General features: G+C 52.2%; 9 protein-coding genes across 9 annotated transcripts; 3 read left to right on the forward strand and 6 right to left on the reverse strand.

Annotated features, from left to right (window-relative positions):
- Positions 1-229: 229 nt before the first annotated feature.
- On the reverse strand, positions 230-1,364 carry LAESUDRAFT_638915 (GTP cyclohydrolase I; the record flags this gene model as incomplete). The annotated part of the gene is made up of 5 exons (XM_040903504.1): positions 230-359; positions 411-583; positions 647-756; positions 813-1,007; positions 1,058-1,364. The coding sequence occupies 5 exons, from the start codon at positions 1,362-1,364 to the stop codon at positions 230-232; spliced, it is 915 nt and encodes a 304-aa protein (XP_040770296.1).
- A 256-nt stretch (positions 1,365-1,620) lies between these two features.
- LAESUDRAFT_719097 (P-loop containing nucleoside triphosphate hydrolase protein) lies at positions 1,621-4,616 on the forward strand. Its single transcript, XM_040907564.1, has 9 exons — positions 1,621-2,260; positions 2,321-2,427; positions 2,484-3,087; positions 3,143-3,390; positions 3,441-3,547; positions 3,606-3,985; positions 4,037-4,114; positions 4,167-4,325; positions 4,386-4,616. Exons 1-9 carry the CDS (start codon positions 1,868-1,870, stop codon positions 4,464-4,466), a joined length of 2,157 nt encoding a protein of 718 aa, XP_040770297.1. The 5' UTR covers positions 1,621-1,867; the 3' UTR covers positions 4,467-4,616.
- A 1,117-nt stretch (positions 4,617-5,733) lies between these two features.
- LAESUDRAFT_16251 (uncharacterized protein) lies at positions 5,734-7,327 on the reverse strand. Its single transcript, XM_040901408.1, has 3 exons — positions 7,089-7,327; positions 6,361-7,032; positions 5,734-6,309 (listed from the first exon to the last, which is right to left on the reverse strand). The coding sequence occupies exons 1-3, from the start codon at positions 7,185-7,187 to the stop codon at positions 5,818-5,820; spliced, it is 1,263 nt and encodes a 420-aa protein (XP_040770298.1). The 5' UTR covers positions 7,188-7,327; the 3' UTR covers positions 5,734-5,817.
- A 694-nt stretch (positions 7,328-8,021) lies between these two features.
- LAESUDRAFT_16249 (uncharacterized protein) lies at positions 8,022-8,924 on the reverse strand. The gene is made up of 3 exons (XM_040901407.1): positions 8,802-8,924; positions 8,435-8,743; positions 8,022-8,384 (listed from the first exon to the last, which is right to left on the reverse strand). The coding sequence occupies exons 1-3, from the start codon at positions 8,805-8,807 to the stop codon at positions 8,187-8,189; spliced, it is 513 nt and encodes a 170-aa protein (XP_040770299.1). The 5' UTR covers positions 8,808-8,924; the 3' UTR covers positions 8,022-8,186.
- A 79-nt stretch (positions 8,925-9,003) lies between these two features.
- Positions 9,004-10,508, reverse strand: LAESUDRAFT_668757 (uncharacterized protein). The gene is made up of 6 exons (XM_040905385.1): positions 10,346-10,508; positions 10,180-10,288; positions 9,988-10,133; positions 9,809-9,931; positions 9,579-9,755; positions 9,004-9,529 (listed from the first exon to the last, which is right to left on the reverse strand). The coding sequence occupies exons 1-6, from the start codon at positions 10,457-10,459 to the stop codon at positions 9,083-9,085; spliced, it is 1,116 nt and encodes a 371-aa protein (XP_040770300.1). The 5' UTR covers positions 10,460-10,508; the 3' UTR covers positions 9,004-9,082.
- Positions 10,509-11,224: 716 nt separating this feature from the next.
- LAESUDRAFT_638905 (uncharacterized protein) lies at positions 11,225-11,722 on the reverse strand (the record flags this gene model as incomplete). Its single annotated transcript, XM_040903501.1, has 2 exons — positions 11,225-11,399; positions 11,466-11,722. The coding sequence occupies 2 exons, from the start codon at positions 11,720-11,722 to the stop codon at positions 11,225-11,227; spliced, it is 432 nt and encodes a 143-aa protein (XP_040770301.1).
- A 406-nt stretch (positions 11,723-12,128) lies between these two features.
- LAESUDRAFT_689631 (mitochondrial distribution and morphology protein 10) lies at positions 12,129-13,692 on the forward strand (the record flags this gene model as incomplete). Its single annotated transcript, XM_040906030.1, has 5 exons — positions 12,129-12,225; positions 12,286-12,555; positions 12,613-13,053; positions 13,109-13,506; positions 13,561-13,692. 5 exons carry the CDS (start codon positions 12,129-12,131, stop codon positions 13,690-13,692), a joined length of 1,338 nt encoding a protein of 445 aa, XP_040770302.1.
- Positions 13,693-13,726: 34 nt separating this feature from the next.
- Positions 13,727-16,059, reverse strand: LAESUDRAFT_719102 (uncharacterized protein). The gene is made up of 3 exons (XM_040907565.1): positions 15,874-16,059; positions 14,684-15,800; positions 13,727-14,635 (listed from the first exon to the last, which is right to left on the reverse strand). The coding sequence occupies exons 2-3, from the start codon at positions 15,755-15,757 to the stop codon at positions 13,970-13,972; spliced, it is 1,740 nt and encodes a 579-aa protein (XP_040770303.1). The 5' UTR covers positions 15,758-15,800; positions 15,874-16,059; the 3' UTR covers positions 13,727-13,969.
- A 95-nt stretch (positions 16,060-16,154) lies between these two features.
- LAESUDRAFT_689635 (like-Sm ribonucleoprotein) lies at positions 16,155-16,691 on the forward strand. Its single transcript, XM_040906031.1, has 3 exons — positions 16,155-16,243; positions 16,314-16,460; positions 16,525-16,691. The coding sequence occupies exons 1-3, from the start codon at positions 16,211-16,213 to the stop codon at positions 16,576-16,578; spliced, it is 234 nt and encodes a 77-aa protein (XP_040770304.1). The 5' UTR covers positions 16,155-16,210; the 3' UTR covers positions 16,579-16,691.
- The last annotated feature ends 73 nt before the right edge of the window (positions 16,692-16,764 follow it).

Raw genomic sequence — 16,764 nt, forward strand, 5'->3', positions numbered from 1 at the left:
CGGTCATGCACCAAGTCAACGCGCATTGGATCATTCTTGTAGCGTTATATTATTGTCTACAATCTGTATCGGTATAGTATAGTAATGTTGAGCTGATATATGGACTGCAGATTTTCCCGGATGGTATAAGGATAGATGCAATGTTGAATTGGGGTAGCTATGCTGTGGTCGTGAGTTGAATCGCTTGCGAGTTGAATCGATGTAAGGGAAGGGGGACATTTGGGGGTTATTAACGGCCCTTAATCAAAGTCAGGAACTCTTCTCGGGTTTTTTGCTGCGTCCGGAAGCACCCCAGCATACAGGAAGTGACAGTCATGGAGCCGGGCTTTTGGACTCCCCGCATGGTCATGCAAAGATGTCTGCCACGTTTTGAGAAAAGTAATCTAAGGCAGAATATATGAACTACTTACGTTGCTTCCATCACGACTGCAACACCACGCGGCTTAATGGCTTCCTGCACGGCGATTGCAATTTGTTTCGTGAGGCGCTCTTGTACCTGCAGGCGACGGCTAAAGGTCTCAGCGATGCGTGCCAACTTGGACAGGCCAAGCACGAGATGGTTGGGGATATATGCTATCGCAATCTATGAGAAGCCAGCGGTTGCATTATCAGATATGAAAACCTCGCAGAGCGATCCGCGACTCACTTTACCCATGAAGGGAACGAGGTGATGCTCGCATAGGCTGGAGATGTCAATGTCACGGACAATAACCATTTCGTCATGGTCCTCAGCGAACACGGCGTCGTTAATAACGTCTGTGTGGTGCATATATTCAGTTTGCGATAATCTCGTAACGCAAGATATGCTGTACCTGCCAAACGTTCCTCATATCCGCGGGTCATCCACATGAGGGCCTGCGCATAGCGTTCGGGTGTGCGGAGAAGACCCTCTCGGTCGGGATCTTCGCCGATGCATTCGAGGATCGTCCGGACAGCCCCTGCGAGCTTCTGCTCACGCTCTGCCTTCTCGGCTGCAGTAGCATTCAATCTGGCCACGGTAGACTTGGCTAAATGCAAAATGAGACATGGGCACCAAAAAAAGCGCTAGTTCTTGTACCTGGCCACCCCAAACCGTTTGGATCAGGGAGTGGGCTGCCTGCTTCGACGCCCGAGATCGAGGTATGCAGAGGCGTCGAGTTCCCGGAGGCGGGTCGAAACCCGTAACCGTCCCGCACGTAAGGAGACCCTACGGGTCTCCCTAATAGGCCAGGCGACGGCAGGTCGCTACTCCCGCCGCGTGCTGAAGTCTCGCCTGCGACATGCGGATCAGCTGAGTCGGCTCGAGCCTGTGCGCTGAGCTCGAGCTTTTGCAGACTCTCGGACAAGCGATCGCCATGACTCAAGACGTCGACAGGCGTGGACATGGCGGCAACGGGAGTGAGCACGCAGTGTGAAAAAATTAAGTGCTATTTCGCACACAGTGGTGGGGGAGAGCAAGTAGCGATGGCAGGCCACGTGGTGGAATGAGACATACTGAGAAAGGAAAGTAGAATGGATTCATTCCGCCTCTTTGTCCGCCTGATGAGGAGATATGAAAGGAAAATTAAGACGGCCGACTAAACCGCGCGAAACTGCGAGCGTCGCCCATCTTTAAACATGCACAGTCGACGCACCGCCTCGCAATCTCGCTCATTCCCGACCGTCATAATTGTTTGGAGCCCATGCTGTTCGTCGCGCCCAATCTTTCTCGGTACATCCTTCCCTTAAGTTGATTCCTGCCCGCCGTCACTGTCGCAGCATCGCATCTTACGGAACAGCCGTAACAAAAAGACCTCTGACGTGAGATGAACCATCCACAGCATCCTCGAACGCTCATATACTCTCTTCGCACGTATGGTCTGCCCTGCTCATCCGTCGGTCCCGCACCATGACTCTGAGGCTCCGTTTCCACTCATGGCGATATTTACCTCCAGAGCTATGCTTTCCCCAGGCTGCTCAGTGTGCTCCCCGCACCGAAGAGCGCACTCACCACGTGAAATCGGAATATCACGATCCGAGTGAAGCGTTCTACCGAGCTTGGTTAGCATCCCGGACGCCACTTGCTGGCTCTGATGCCTTTCTTCCACCAGGCGCTCATCGGCCTCTGTCTGCTCATCAAATCAAGCTTGCCTACCAGATTGTCAAGTTGTGCGGATATGATACATTTGCGCTAATCTGGGTGTTGCACCCTTGGAGGTTTCTTCTAATGATCATTGTTCAATTACTACGCGGAGTCCTCCCTGCATTCAAAGGGTATTCGCAGGCATCGATCATAAACGAGGTAAGTCGACGTAACCTCTCCTGGAGTACCACGCCATACCATCACTGCTTGTTCCCTTAGTTCCAGTCTTTCATGACCTCGGGAGAGTACACCTTGAGCCACTTGCTGAGCAGCATTCTCTTCGAACTCATCCGAATTGGATTTGAGACCGTGCTTGATTCATTCGCGTACGGCCTTCTCATTCTCGATCGTTGATGAGCGAACTCACCATGTATTCTGAAAGTACTGCAAATGAGGAGCTTGTACAAAGTTCAATACAATTTCTTCTGGAACACAAACAGATCGAAACGCGCCTCCGATTGGACGTTCCGACACTGGCGGATCCAGTCGTTCGTGATCTCCTACAAGAGTCTGATTTCTTCGTGCGCTCGTTCGGTAGCATGTCCAGCTTCGGGCTCTTCTCGATGTTCGACATCACGCGTATCCTGACGCTCATCTCGGAGCTCGTATCCCATCTCTTCATCTTATCGTCTTTGACGCGCAGCAACATGAGTGATGCCGTCCTCATAACCTGTGTTCTGGCGTCGGCGGTTCCTTCCTTATTCCCGTGGTTAGCAACAGGTCGCACGATGTTTGAGGACTTGGATGACCCACACGAGCTTCGGCTACTAGCCAAGCAAGAGAAGATGCGTGCGCTAGCTTATAGCGATGCGCTTCGTCAAGAGGTCGTCTTCTTTGGTCTCGGATCATGGATATTACGAGGTTGGGCTCAAGCGCGGATGGCACTGCTCAAAGCAGAGCGGTCGCAGTCCAAGCAAAGCGCAGAATTTACTTCACAACTGCTTTCCCGAGTCGGCATCTCGGACCTCTCAGCAGCTGTACAGAATGTCTGCAAAATGCGTGTGATGTCTTTCACAAGTGCTAATATAATACCCTCCTCAGATGCTGCTTATGTTACTTGTGAAGACATCACCGGCTTCCCTTGGGACTTTTACGCTGTATCGAAATTCGGTGCAAGCTCTTTTTCTCACAATTGCGGCACTGATCCATTCCCTGAGGATGGCGTACCAAGCGATCTTCTTGATGAGTGCATATTGGGCCGCGACGACCGTCAAAGCTCATCTGAGACCGACGGCAAGCCAAAGAATGAATTATGAATGCTCCTGCAAAGGCATGGAGCTACAAGTGAAGTAGGTCCGCTCTCGTGCCTCAATCTAGCTGTGCGACTGATAATAGGCAGAAACCTTTCGTACACTTATCCGGGGTGCATACATCCAGTCTTGAATGGCGTAAACCTAACCATACGAGCGGGAGAGACCCTTGCTATCGTCGGATACAACGGATCTGGTAAGCTCGATTGGCTCTATGCGAACCCTCAATTGCTTACGCAGTTCTTCGATTTTAGGCAAATCGACGCTGGCGAAAGTCTTGCTACGGATCGTCGACTTCGACAGCGGCCAGCTGCTTGTTAACAGGGTAGACATCAGGAAGTACGACCCGGACGACTATCACACACACTGCACCGCCGTGTTCCAGGATTTCTCCAAATTCAATGCTTCGGCGCAGGAAAACATCGCGGTCGGATTTATTGATGAGAAGCGCAACCGTGCAGCCATTGAGAGTGCCATCCGTTTGGGCTGCGCGACACAGATCGTGTATTCGCTGCCTCAGGGTCTCAAGACGAAGCTGGATGTGATCAGCGATGAAGCAAATTCGTTCATGGCCAGAGACAGTTGCGTGAACAATTCTCGCAGCTTCCCACAGCATGGATTATCTGGTGGCGAGGTATGATGAGCCCACTTACTCGGTATTGCAAGATGCTCATCGAGTGCACAGTGGCAGAGGATTGCTCTCTCCAGGGCATTCATGAGAGCTCAACGACCTGAAGTCGAGCTCATCGTCTTCGACGAGGCGGTACGCACACAGAAATGCCTGTCATTTACGCGAGTTCTGACCAAGGCTGCAGACTTCATCTCTGGACGCCCATGCACAGAACCGTATATTCGATAGCATCGACAAGGTTACCCACTCGTCCGACGGGAAACGGACTAAAACCGTGATCTTCATCACTCATCGCCTTTCCACGGCTCGTCGTGCGGACAAGATCGCCATGATGGAGCATGGGGTACGCACGCACTTGTCACCTTTTCCCATGTCGAAGCAGAGGCTGATTACTTTCCTGTAGACCATCACCGAGTTCGGCACCCATGAAGAGCTTCTTAGGAGGGATGGCCAATATGCAGCGTTGTATCGAGCGTCCACCTGATTAGACGGTGCGAATAGAGCATTCTCATAAAGGTATTCGTAATTATCGTAATTCCCATCACGCCTGTGGTGATTCTCACTGCATATGCGCATTTGTTTGTGACTTTTGTTCACGTACGACACGATGCCACCAAGACTCAGTGAACGTGCAGCCATAAATATTAAACGGCACGCAAGTCTCTCAAGCCCCGCTTGGAAGATCGATCGAAAGTCATGATCTCCCTGGGAGACATAGCAACCCGTAACGATCATTGTTGAACACCATCAGTATATATAGCCCACTGGGTGTTCGCAGTATTCACCGCTGGCCTCAACGTATGTGCGAGAATGCGCCTGTGTTTCTGAATAAGCGCAACGGTTACGTATAGAATTTCAACTGACCAATAACAAATCATGCTCATGCCCTAGCACATCGTCGTACGCATAGCGGGGACACCCAGACCAGGCTTTGCGTCTTGCCGAAATAGAATCTGTAAAATCATGTCGGTGGGGAGAGGGGGAAGGAGCGTCGGCGAAGCAAATACGTCGCTCATATAGCAGGCTGATCACGGAAAAAAATCAAGACTGCGCATCAAATTGATTTTATCAGCATTTCAGTGCTGTCCATGTCCGCTTCTGTCCTCCTCCTCATTGTCAACTACGCTTGTAATAATCAAAGTACGCTAGTACACCGTCCTGCAGGGCCGCATCAATCCCATGAGGATCCGTGCCGGAAGACGTTGGCAACTGAGCCAACTCCTGTTGAGTTCCGAAACTCCCGACGAGCAGGCCTTGATCCTTGACGCCTTGTATGAGGGAAGGTACGCGCTCCTGCATCATAGTCAGTCATCGTATTGTGTCCTGCATCTCACAAAGACGGACGTACCAATAAGCCTGCGTCCAAGAGAACGCCCAGGAGATTGTTCGCTTTGGAAAACTCCACAGCGGAATCCAGGTTTGACAGCCGGTAATCGTGGGCATCGTCAACAGCAAGGGCAGTCGAACTCGGAGTAGCGCGGTTGCGTTCGCCGCATTGGGACGCGAAAAAGACAGGATCTGGAGCCAGGTGAGGATACACGTTTCGAGCCACTTTGCCTACTTACAATTCGGTTGTTTCCAATTAAGCGCGGCGCAAGCATCGGGTGCGAAGGACGTGAAAACAATCGCACGTCTGCTCGCGAATCCCTCAGATGAGTAAGTCCCATAAACTGTTCTCAAAATTGCGTCTGTCACGTCATTGAGTTCAAGTTGACGTCGGAGCGAGAGGCGCTCCCTGGTCCTCATAGGTGCATACGCCAGTTCCAGACATATGCCAATACTAGCGGGTATCATCTGTTGATAAGTGCAGTCAGCAAACCTGACGAGTCTGGTAATTATAATGACCAACTCGCCTTGAGTAGGTCTGCCAACGAGGTCATGGAAGTCGAAACTGTCAGATGCCACTCCAGAGGCGACATCGGGTGATCGCCAGTTTGCAAGAGTCCCCTATTAAGGCGCTGCGCGAGCGATTGGAATTGCGACAACGTAACATCCGCGACACCTAATTCGTATCCGATTTCTGGAAGCAGCCACTCAGAGTACACAACTGGCTGGAGATCCCGCGTAACCTGTACAGTGATGAAGACGTAGCTACCCGTCACTGATGAGTGGGTCAGCGAATGCCCTCCAGATAAGGCGGTCGTTGATATGGATGGCGAGTTCACTGCCGAGGCGGGGGCGCGACCTGGCTGAGGTCGTGATGGGGTGATCCTGGACGTTGAAGCAGGTGCGGGGCCAGCCAAGGACTTCCAGTACGTTTCTACAGCACCGCCAATCTCTAGCTTTACGCCGCTGAATGGTGTGATGACATTGACTTCGAAAGAAACCTGGCTGTGACATCAGAAGCCTTTCGTCAGGTACCTGACAGATATCCTTACCTCTCCTATCACATGGAGGCGTGGATCCAGGATTGGGACGAGAAACGGTTGGCTGTTTGCAATATTCCGTAGGGAGGACGGTAAACAAATCGCCCGGCCGATTGTCTTGGTACCAAAGTTGGGGTACAGCGAGAACTCCATAGACAGGGAATCTGGAGAAGGGACCTGAAAAGAGAAGGTGATTCTCTGATCCTTGATTGGTAGCGCGATGGTGTACGGGGCTGGCGCGATGGCAGGCGTGGCGGTCATTACGAGTCTCAACAGCGATGACGAATGAAATTGTCGATCATCATAATAGAAACCTGCCAGTGGAGGGTAGAGACGAACTGCCGGCGCCAATTCCGTACCAAACTGCGACGTCAGATGCCCGATAGTCACTTGGACCAATGCGATTTTATCCAAATAGTTGTGACCATACACGCGGTACGGCATCATAGGCGGAGGGAGAGACAGGGAAGGAATCATGTCGATGTCAGACTCCGCACTTGCAGATCGCTGCGTGTCTGACCGAGGAGATTTCTGCGTCAGTGGGATATGCCCCGGTGCCAGTTTTGTGGCTGCGTCGAGAAGCAGCGCTACGCAGGACTGGTGACCATACCAAGCGGCGTAGTACAAAGCCGAATTGCCATTCTCATCGAAGCGGTCGATGCGACAGCCGTTTTCAATCAGGACCTTGAGGCACGCATCGCGTCCGAACCTGGCGGCGTGGAAGAGCGGAGTCCACTCACTGTACTTATCTGGGATATCCCAACCGTCCTGACGCGCAAGGATCCGGCATATTTCCGCGTGGCCCTCTTGTGCAGCCAAATGTATAGGGTATTCTCCATTCGTGTTTGGTACGCTTGGTGCACCGTGCTGCAACAAGAGAATGACTACGTCCACGTGCCCCGATATCGCGGCCAGCAACAGCGGTATGAGGTCGGTGCTTGGAGTTGCCGTCCGTACAGAAACTTGGCCATCTTCGAGCAATACGCGGAGGCAATCGACCCAACCTCCCAACGTTGCGTATACGAGGGCTGTGCACGAGTCCACGTCAACTAACTCTGCGGATAGACCGACCTCGATAAGTCGTTTGCAGACCATGTCGTGGCCATACATGGCTGCATAATGCAACGCGGATCGTCCATAAACGTCGGTCTTGTGGCGGTCTACACCATTCTCCAAGCACAGTTCAACCAAGCGCAGAACACCTACGATGGCCACTTCATGCAAGCACGTTCGGCCGTTGATATCGTCAACGAACAGGAAATCGAAAGGTCCCGCAGTGGACGCGAGTATAAGGTCAGCAAGATCTGGAGGAGCGTCGATGACCGCCTTCCACAGAACGCGCGTAACGTGCGACCTCGCCTCACGAGCTTGAGACAGGGAGTCCGAGTACCGAACCAATGCTCGGATCGCGTCTGCGTCGGCATCGGCGACAGCCTTTCGCAGGTTGCTTTCTAGATCTTGAAATGGGCCCATTTGTATATTTCGGTCGATTCCCAGCTGGCGGCTCAACAAATCCTCGTCCTCGATCTCTCCTTCGTACTTCATTCCTACGGAAAGGTCGGTCAAATCAAGCAAACATGCCGCAACGACGTCGGACATCTCGGAGATGAGCTGGTGGAATAATAAATGTAAGTATTGAATCAAGCATACACTCGAGCTCCTGACCTGTCTGTTAAATACTGGCTGCACCTCCACTTGTCGCGAGAGGTAAAGTTCCTTGGTCGTTGATCTGGATCGCTTGTCCCATTTCTTCAGAATCTTGCGGAATCCAATCGCATTGATCTCGATGAATTGCTACATGATTTTCATGTGTGGATCAGCTGGCAGACGATGAGAGCTCAGTATACCTGCAGCTTCCCCAAATCTCGCTCAAGCAGACGGAACCCTTCTTCCACGGCGCTCCACTCGACATGGTTCTTTGTCGCATCGTCGAACGAGTCTGGCAATACCCGCGCGGCCGCTGCCCGTCGCTTGGAAAGCAGCGTTTCCAGCCGTAATTTCAGCTCTGCCTCTTTGAGTAGGTAGAATGCGTTGATCTAGATATCGTCAATGGCATCGATCAGATCCGATATTTCTTGATGCACACCTTCTCCAATTCCCGTTCGAGTTTGAAGAAGAAAGCGGCTTTATGAGCTTGGAAATTGGGGCCCCTGTCGTCATCTTGTCCCAGGGCGGCGAAAATGAGGGGATCGTCTGATATACTCGGGGTCGCAGCGCTTGCATCTGCCGCGGGGCGACTGAGTATTTCGCCAGGACGTAAAGCGATTGCAGTCCTTGTCGCTTCGGGAACCGGGCGGTTCGCAGCAAGAGACGAGATAATCTTCTTGAGAGATTTATAGTCCAGATAAGCGGACGACCAGCCAGGAATCTGCTCCGCTTGTATCTGCTTTCCGAACTGCCCGCAAGGTTGATAAGTCGACCTGCTCGGAAGCAACTTTTCATGAAATCTGTACCTTCATGATCGTCGCCGGCTGTCACGAAGAGCGGCGGGTCACCGAACAGAATGATAGAGCGAGACGCGATGTGATGCAGGATGCGGGGCTGTCATTGACACGGTGAAAGGAATTACAGCTGAGCGGGATCCAGATGCACGAGCCGTTCCGCCACTGCAACAATCTTAACCATTTAACAGCCACGTGCGTCCGTTCATTCGTTGTCGCAGCCAATCACACGCCACAAACGTGCGTAGTAGCGGCGGACATCAACATTGCGGGTGCAATATGCTACATCGATATTACACGAGTATTTTCCGCAGCTGCCATACACGTGCTGGAAGGAGCGTCACAGGACATTTACCGTGCTTCTCAACGTACTCGTATGCACATCGGTAACAGCAGACATAACCCGACGGTAGTGCAGTGGCGTTGGCAAATGCACCATGGCAGAGGGGACAGATGCCATAGGCTTTCGGGTCTACTTGTATCCCCTGCGGATGAGGATGGGCTAATTTTGGCGGCGCTATTGCGGGGCCAAGAGGAGAGGTCGATAGTGCGCGCGCCGGCGATGACGGTGAATACCACCACTCGAGGAATTTCACGAAGAAGATTGCAGTGGGCAGAATTACATTGAACGAGTCGACCAGCAAGCGTGGTGAGGCCGTCAATAGGCGCCTAAGCCTCGTAAAAATGCTTTGAGCTTGAGTTGCATCCAGCTTTGGCTTCGGTAGTTGCTGTGCGGCACGCTGGGACAACATGAGGATCGTCTTGCAGGAATTTCGCCCCTGTACTCACCAGATCATGAATGCTAACCCTTCTAAGATCCACACCAATCCAGGATAACCATGGCCGATAGAACGGAGTCTGATCAAAGAGGTATGCGATATTGCAGACCAGAAGCCAAACTTCGAAGGTCGTGTTCAGGAAAGGATATATCGTTTTGTACATTCTTCTCAGACGTCCGGTCAATGTCTGAAGCATCGCTTGAGCATTTATTAATTGCAATATGAGGAGAGCTCACAAACCTGCTCGGATAGAGCTCTCGCTTGACGAGTAGCGAGACTCTCCTCAATGTCCTCTGATTGGATTCCACCACCGAGATCTTCGTAGTACTCCTGAGCTTTGGTCCGCAGATAAGGAAGTCCGATCTAAGGAGATCATTCAGATCAGACCAAGGGAAGACTTTGATGCACACGTCACGTACGAGGAAGATCAACGAACGCCGGATCTCTCGCTCTCGCAGCTTCTCCTCCTCCAGGATGCCTGGAACTGCGGCTCTAGCTCGCTCTGCTTCGAAGAGCGGACTCCGTCTTCGCTTCAACCCATAGAAATTCTCAGAAAATGATGCCCCTGCGTTGTTCAGGACGAGAATGTTGACTACACTTGGTGATCTCACCGTATTTCCGGAGGTAGTGTCGCTCGACGAAGAACATAAGCACAGAGTAGAACTCTTCATGCCTGTTCACAATGCGCAGCAGGTATCGAGGGTAGCGTTGAGCGAATACCTAGGATGTGATCGGGATCATGTGTCCGCGTTGCACCTCCGTTCGCGAAAAGCTCACCGATAGAACGTATTTGAGAGCAGGTTGTAGGAGATCTCTCAGCTGCTCTTGCGCCACGAGCTCGAACAGTGTTGGCTTCAATGGATCGCCTCCTACGTCGTTGAAGAATTCCATGGGCGGGTATAGTCCTGCTAGGCTCGTGTGGAATTGCCGTGGCTGGAAGTTGGTTTCGAATTACCAAACGTACTAACTAACGCCGAGTCGATCACTCATAACAGTGGCATGTGATTATACACTTCACATTCTCACTGACTCGACAATTAACCGACATAAACAACTACTGCGTTATGAGAGGAAAGTAAAGTATTTTCCACCCGCCGAGGAGCCAGCCAAGCGTGTGGCCACAACCCACCGCCATTCTGTACTGGCGGCACTCCCGGAAATGTCATGTGGACGTCGTAATGTCATACGCATATTGCCCCTCGCAGGTCGAAACTCATCGTATGGCTCTTGAACAACGTCATCTGGGCTGGTCACAGCTACCACGATCATCAGCATATCATCATACAAGCAGCGCAAGGAGTGAACGTCTTACCTTTGACTATCCCCACCCACTCAAAGTACTTCTCGACAGGCAGCGAGACGCGCTCGCGTTTGTCGGCAGGCTGAGCCTCAGCGTCCTCCTCCGGATCAGGCGAGGGAGGGCGAAGAACAGGCAGTTTCAGGTGGTTCAAGCCAGTGTCAAAGACCGCGACGGACACCTTGGTTGACCTGCGAGCAGAGTGCAATCATTATATTGGGTGTTGGGAGTGTGAGTATGATGAAACTGACGATGTTGCAGACAAAGCGGCAGCGACGGACAGAGCATGCGAGACCAATGAAAGATAGGCTGCGAGCCTGCAGAAGCGTCCTATGTAAGTGCAGTACTTTGATACAGCTCTACACTATAACGCACGTAGGACCAGATGAATCGTCGGCGCAGAGGGTAGAGGTCTCATAAAGCACTAACAGAGAAGGAGCAACAGATAGAGTAGTTTTCGGATGGTAAAAGGAGCCGTCGTGGACGTGAAGCATCGACAGTATCAAAGCAAGATGCGCTCTTGTAGGAGGATAGCTATATGTTCCATCCTTCCGTCAAGAGTTTTGCCACGACCAACATGAAGGAACTTCAGTTACAGACAGAATATCCACCCGAGACGATGCTCCGCACGTTCGCCCTTCAGAACCATGTATCTTCAGCCATTCGTCGTCAAAGTTGATAAGTGCGCTTGCAAAGTCTTTCCGGGATGGACTCAGCATAAGAGTTCTGCGGAATGGTTCAAGCGCGACATGTGAGAGCATCAGGTGGATCGGCGCGGAAGGGTGGAAAGGTCCTTCGATCAACAGTGAGCGAAATTCAGGAAGCGTGGGTGCTGGAGTTGGGAACAGAGTAGCCATGCTGGTTGCTGCAGGTGAGGCAGCCGTATGTGGAACAAGTTGAATTTCAAGATGTGCAGTGAAACTTCAGATACGAGCCTAGTTTTCCAACCTCCACTAGATCTGAGTGCTTTGGTTTGGACTCAACGACGAGGCCACTGAGAGGGAAGAGGATAAAGCGTTACAACGCGAAGTGTCACACTCACGAGTCGCGTCGACGCGTGACTGGTACCGGTAAACGCCGTGGGCAGACACTACGCCACCCTCCAATTTGCACTTGGACGGCTCTGTCCGCTCGAGCAGCTCACTACTCACTTGCTCGAATTGCTTTCAGTCATCATCCTCGAACATATTGTTCCTTTAACCATATATCAAACTTCTGGGTCTGCTCTACAGTAATCTGCGCTCCGTCAATCCTTGATCCGCCATGCATCCCTTCGCGTCCTATGTACTGCGAAGCTACTACCAAGCAACGGGATGGAACGAGGACAACCTGTATGCCAATCTCACTCGGTCATCTAATGGTGAGTAACCATGCATCGGTATATTTCTAGTTACATGTTGTCTTTGCTGACACTCGGCAGCCATTCTCGACTTCACCGTGCCCCGAGGGCTGCACTTCTCCATCTCCAAGTCGCCAAACCCGTTGTTTAAGACAACCTACTCCATGAATGCGCTTCCGTCGCTAAACGGGTCAGTGGGGTACATATTCACGTCCTGCGATCTGGATGTGAAAGGCTCCGGAGACGTGCGTTTCAAGGACATGATAGATCGCTTCAGAGTTTACGATCAGCCTCGGAGGCCGGAAGGGAAGGAAGAAGAGTGGCTTGCGGGTGAGCGGGTCGACACTCGCGGTAAGTACGTATCAAAAGTCACTGATCCGCGGTGTGGCATTGATCAGCACAATGCAGACTATCTACTCTATGGACGAGTATACATCCCTACTGGACGACTTGACGCTCTTTACTCCACAAGACTCTCTCCAACGTTGCAAGCAATGGTTGCTGCCATATCTGATCCTCGAACCAATGTCTTTGCGGAATCAACGCGGGGACCGAATGTGCCTGCAAATAATGTCATGTTCAGCCTGCAGCACGACACTGGCAAATGGTGCACCGAGTACACGTGGAGTGCTGAAGATGGCATGTGGGGGGTACGATGTCTGCACAACTTCGGAAAGATTGGCGGGTCTAGTGAATGCACGGATGAAAGTGAGAAATCTACTTCTGCGCCTGTGAAGTCGCAGTCGGAAAAGCGGATAGATGAAGAAGACGCGATGGAAGGTGGCCTGAAAGGGCGCATATCAGCGGGTGCTGAGTTCTACTTCAGTGCTAAAGAGAAGAGTGCTGGAGGTACGCGGAAGAATTGTTCCCCTGGCATGACTCCACTTATGTTCACTCCGACTAGTATCCACTGGCATCAGGTTCACCACACTACCTGATGCCACACCTCCATCGGCACAACTGCCCGGTCCTCATTGGTCATCCTCATCGTCACGAGGGCCGCCGTCTCAGCCGCCAACAACAATCACAGCGCTGTTCAATCCGATGCTCGGCCATATCTCCGGCGCATATGCAGCACGGGTCTCTCGTGACCTTTCCTTATGTTCTCGCTTTGACTTCAATGTGTACAGCTATGAGAGCGAATGGTCCATCGGTGCGGAGTGGTGGACAAGGCGCCGCCAAGGGATGTTCTCTCCTGCAACCCCCGCGACGGACGCGTCGCCTTCTGACAGTTCACAGCAGCCTGCACCTGAGCCAGATGCCGTGTCAGGAGTTGTCAAAGCGCGCGCATCCACTACGACGGTAGGTCACCTCTATGGCGGCGGCGGGTTGGATCGTTAACACGTAATCTTGTAGGACATATCGCTGCTCTGGGAAGGACGTCTACAGAACATATTGGTCAGCCTCGGTGTTGTCTCCAATCTGACCAGCAGGTCAAAACCAATCAAAGCCATTGGACTTGAATTATCATACTTCAGCTCGGGGTAGTTGCTCTTCTCATCGACAACGCGTGTATCATACGAACTTTTGGGAATATCGATGTCATCATTCACAAAATGTATTCTTATTGGTACAATATACAGTTCTGTTAGTACTGAGCTGCATTAAATTATCGCGGTGCAATGTACGCAATCAGAACATCGGATAGAGTGGGTATAGAGCGTAAGGAACTAGAGCGTCAGGAACGAGAGTCTCAAAAATTCAAAGAGCACTGGATAGATACAAGTAGATAACAATGGAATGGATCAGTAAAGCAATAGGTGCGTCAGTTCTGATGGGTGTTGGTGGTGGGTGCCTCTCGTTTGGGAGCCGCTCCTCCGAGCGTCCTTGCAAGCCTCGACATAGCATCAATCGTAATGATAGGTCGAGTGGAGATCGGAGAGCGCGCGCGAGCCGTAGCATTAGGAGGCGTGGAATGTGTACGCGTATGGTGCTCATGAGCTCCCCTTCCCACGTGGTCCGAATCAGAATGGTGACCTGGGAAATCAGGCACAGAGATTCCGTGGTGATGTTGGAGTCCTCGTCTTGCCATCCTCGAGCGTCCGTGAGCGGGTGGAGAAGAAGGTAATTCAGGAAGTTGGCCTGGAGCCGACAAAGAAGAGGAAGGGGCGTGAATCGAGGCAGCAAGGCCGAGTTCTGGAGATCGTAGCTTCGACGGGCTCTTCTGAGTCGCTACCGCTCTGCTGGAGGGAGCATGTATAGATTGGGCCAGCCCGCCTTCAAATGGAGCTTCAGACACGGTCACGGCAGGTTTAGGAGGTAGATCCAACTGCGCAGAACCAGAATCTCCATGTCGAGCCTCACGTTCCGAAGTGAGGAGCTCTATCGTCGTGACTGGCTTGGGGGGTAGAGAGGGATGCAGTGGGAGCGTCAACGCCGGCTTTGACGGGGAGCGACTTTCCGACGACGCACCAGCACCCTGTTGTGCAACCTTCGGTATTTCAGATCTCGTCTCTACAGTTGATGTTGGAACACTGACCTTGTGGGCACTAATCTCCTCGTCCGGAGCTTGTCGCTGCTCCAACACAGTCTCGGCGGGGACGGCGTGGTTAACAGGCAAGGAAGATTCGATTGCACCAGTAAGCTTTTCCTCACGAGGGGTCACGTCTTGATGTTCATTTTCGAGAACTGACACAGATGTGGGAGTCTGAGCCGCCATCTCACTAAAGTCCTCGACGGATTGCTCGTTGTCAGAGATTTCCACATTCGGAGTCTCCGGCTCGATTTTGGGTAGCGGTTTAAGAGCATCTTCAAGAATTGGAGAAATAACGTTCCCCATACTCGACAGCTTTGTCTCCTCAGACGTGCCGGAAGTGATACCCCAATCGGGAAGATCGGGCAGGCTGTCGTCGTCGTCGCTCGCCCAGTCGAAATGACTCCCGGGGGTATGCGGTCGATCCATGGCGCCTGCTCTGACGCGTTCGACAAAAGCATCGATGTCATGCTTCTTGTCGTATGAAGCAGCATCTGATGTGGCCACCATATGGGGAGGAACGTCTTTGATTACAGCTGAGCTCCTCTCGGGACGAGATTGGGCGATACTGGCTTCCGAGGAGAGCGAAGACTTCGATGGGGTGGCCGTGACGGCTTTGCCACCATTCGGACGACGGCGACGATTCGAAGAACGACTAGGCGCAGAGCTCGTATGAGAAGGTGGTGAAGGATCGCTTGACATTGGTGCTTTCCGAGGGGTTCTATCAGAACCCTTCCTTGCAGTTCTAGGGCGACCTGACGATTTCGTGGGCGCAGAAGTGATAGGAGTGACAGGCGTAGAAGGAGTAGCGACTTTAGATGTGTCTGAGTATGGTTTGTTCTTGACTTGGTCCGGCACTGGCTTGTGTTCATTATCGGATGGAGCAACTTGTCCATTTCCTGCATTGTGTCCTCCTCTTCCCCCTCGGCCACCTCTTCCGTTAAATCTCCCTCTGCCCATGCTTCGAAATGCGGAAGGTGTGTCTCCATTCCTACCCCACCCCGTGCGAGTAGAGCCGGGCTGGCCGGACCATGGCAAGGCACTGCCGTTGGGCGGTACAGGCGGGAGAGCGGAGGCCATCGTGGTTGACTGAGTATGTTATGGGCCACTGATATCCAAAGTTCTGCCATGCGCGTAAGAAAGGAATGCACAAATCGGGCAGCATATTGTGACGGCGTGAACCGGGTCTCACTCACATACGACGGTGGCGAAAGATTCGGTGATAGACACTAGCAGTGGCAAGTGTTTGGAAGCGTGAACAAAGTCAGAGAGCGGATTGTACAGCAGCTGTTGAAGAGAAAGACACAAATATGAGAGAGAGAAAGCGAGGGACAAGACGGAGACGTGGATGTTCGGAAGCAGGAATGAACGAGCCGGTAGCGGATGTGGGCCTGGTCTGTCGCAAGCAGCGCCCGAGCGGGCGGTAACCACGTGGGAATGGCGGATCTTAACATGTGGCTATGGGCGCTTCACCTTTGGCCAGCTACCAGAACTCGACGTTGCCTGCTCGCTTCGCTTCGTATACCACACAACATGTCCAAGGCCTCGCAACCAGAGCTCAAAAAGGTGAGTCGTGCCATGAACACATCTGCTAGATAAGATTGTGGCTGCTAACCGGTCGCCTGGGCTATTTCAGTTCATGGACAAGAAATTGTTCGTCCATCTCCAAGGCGGCCGCAGAGTTAGCGGGGTATTGCGAGGCTACGATCTTTTCCTCAATCTCGTGCTGGATGATGCTATGGAGGAGACGTCGCCCGCACAAAAACACCCCATTGGTACTGTCGTGAGTGCTTGTGCCACCCACTGTAGCCATTGCGTGCTCAGAAGTATACGCGTTTCACAAACAGGTGATTCGAGGGAACAGCGTAACATCAATGGAGACATTAGAGTCCGTTCGATGAAAATGGAGACCCGTGGTGCTTCATTGTGCGCTCTGTATCTGTATTCGTTTTCGTCTGCTAGCTGTCGAATTGCAACGATCGAGGGTATACTACTCAGTCCTTTTTTCATGCGCATGAGGATGATGGCGTGAACAACGACAGCGGTGAGGCTTGCCGAGATCAGCTTGGTATCAAACTTCAAAGATG

The sequence above is a fragment of the Laetiporus sulphureus genome (assembly GCF_001632365.1).
Source record: "Laetiporus sulphureus 93-53 unplaced genomic scaffold LAESUscaffold_1, whole genome shotgun sequence".
NCBI lineage: Eukaryota > Fungi > Basidiomycota > Agaricomycetes > Polyporales > Laetiporaceae > Laetiporus > Laetiporus sulphureus.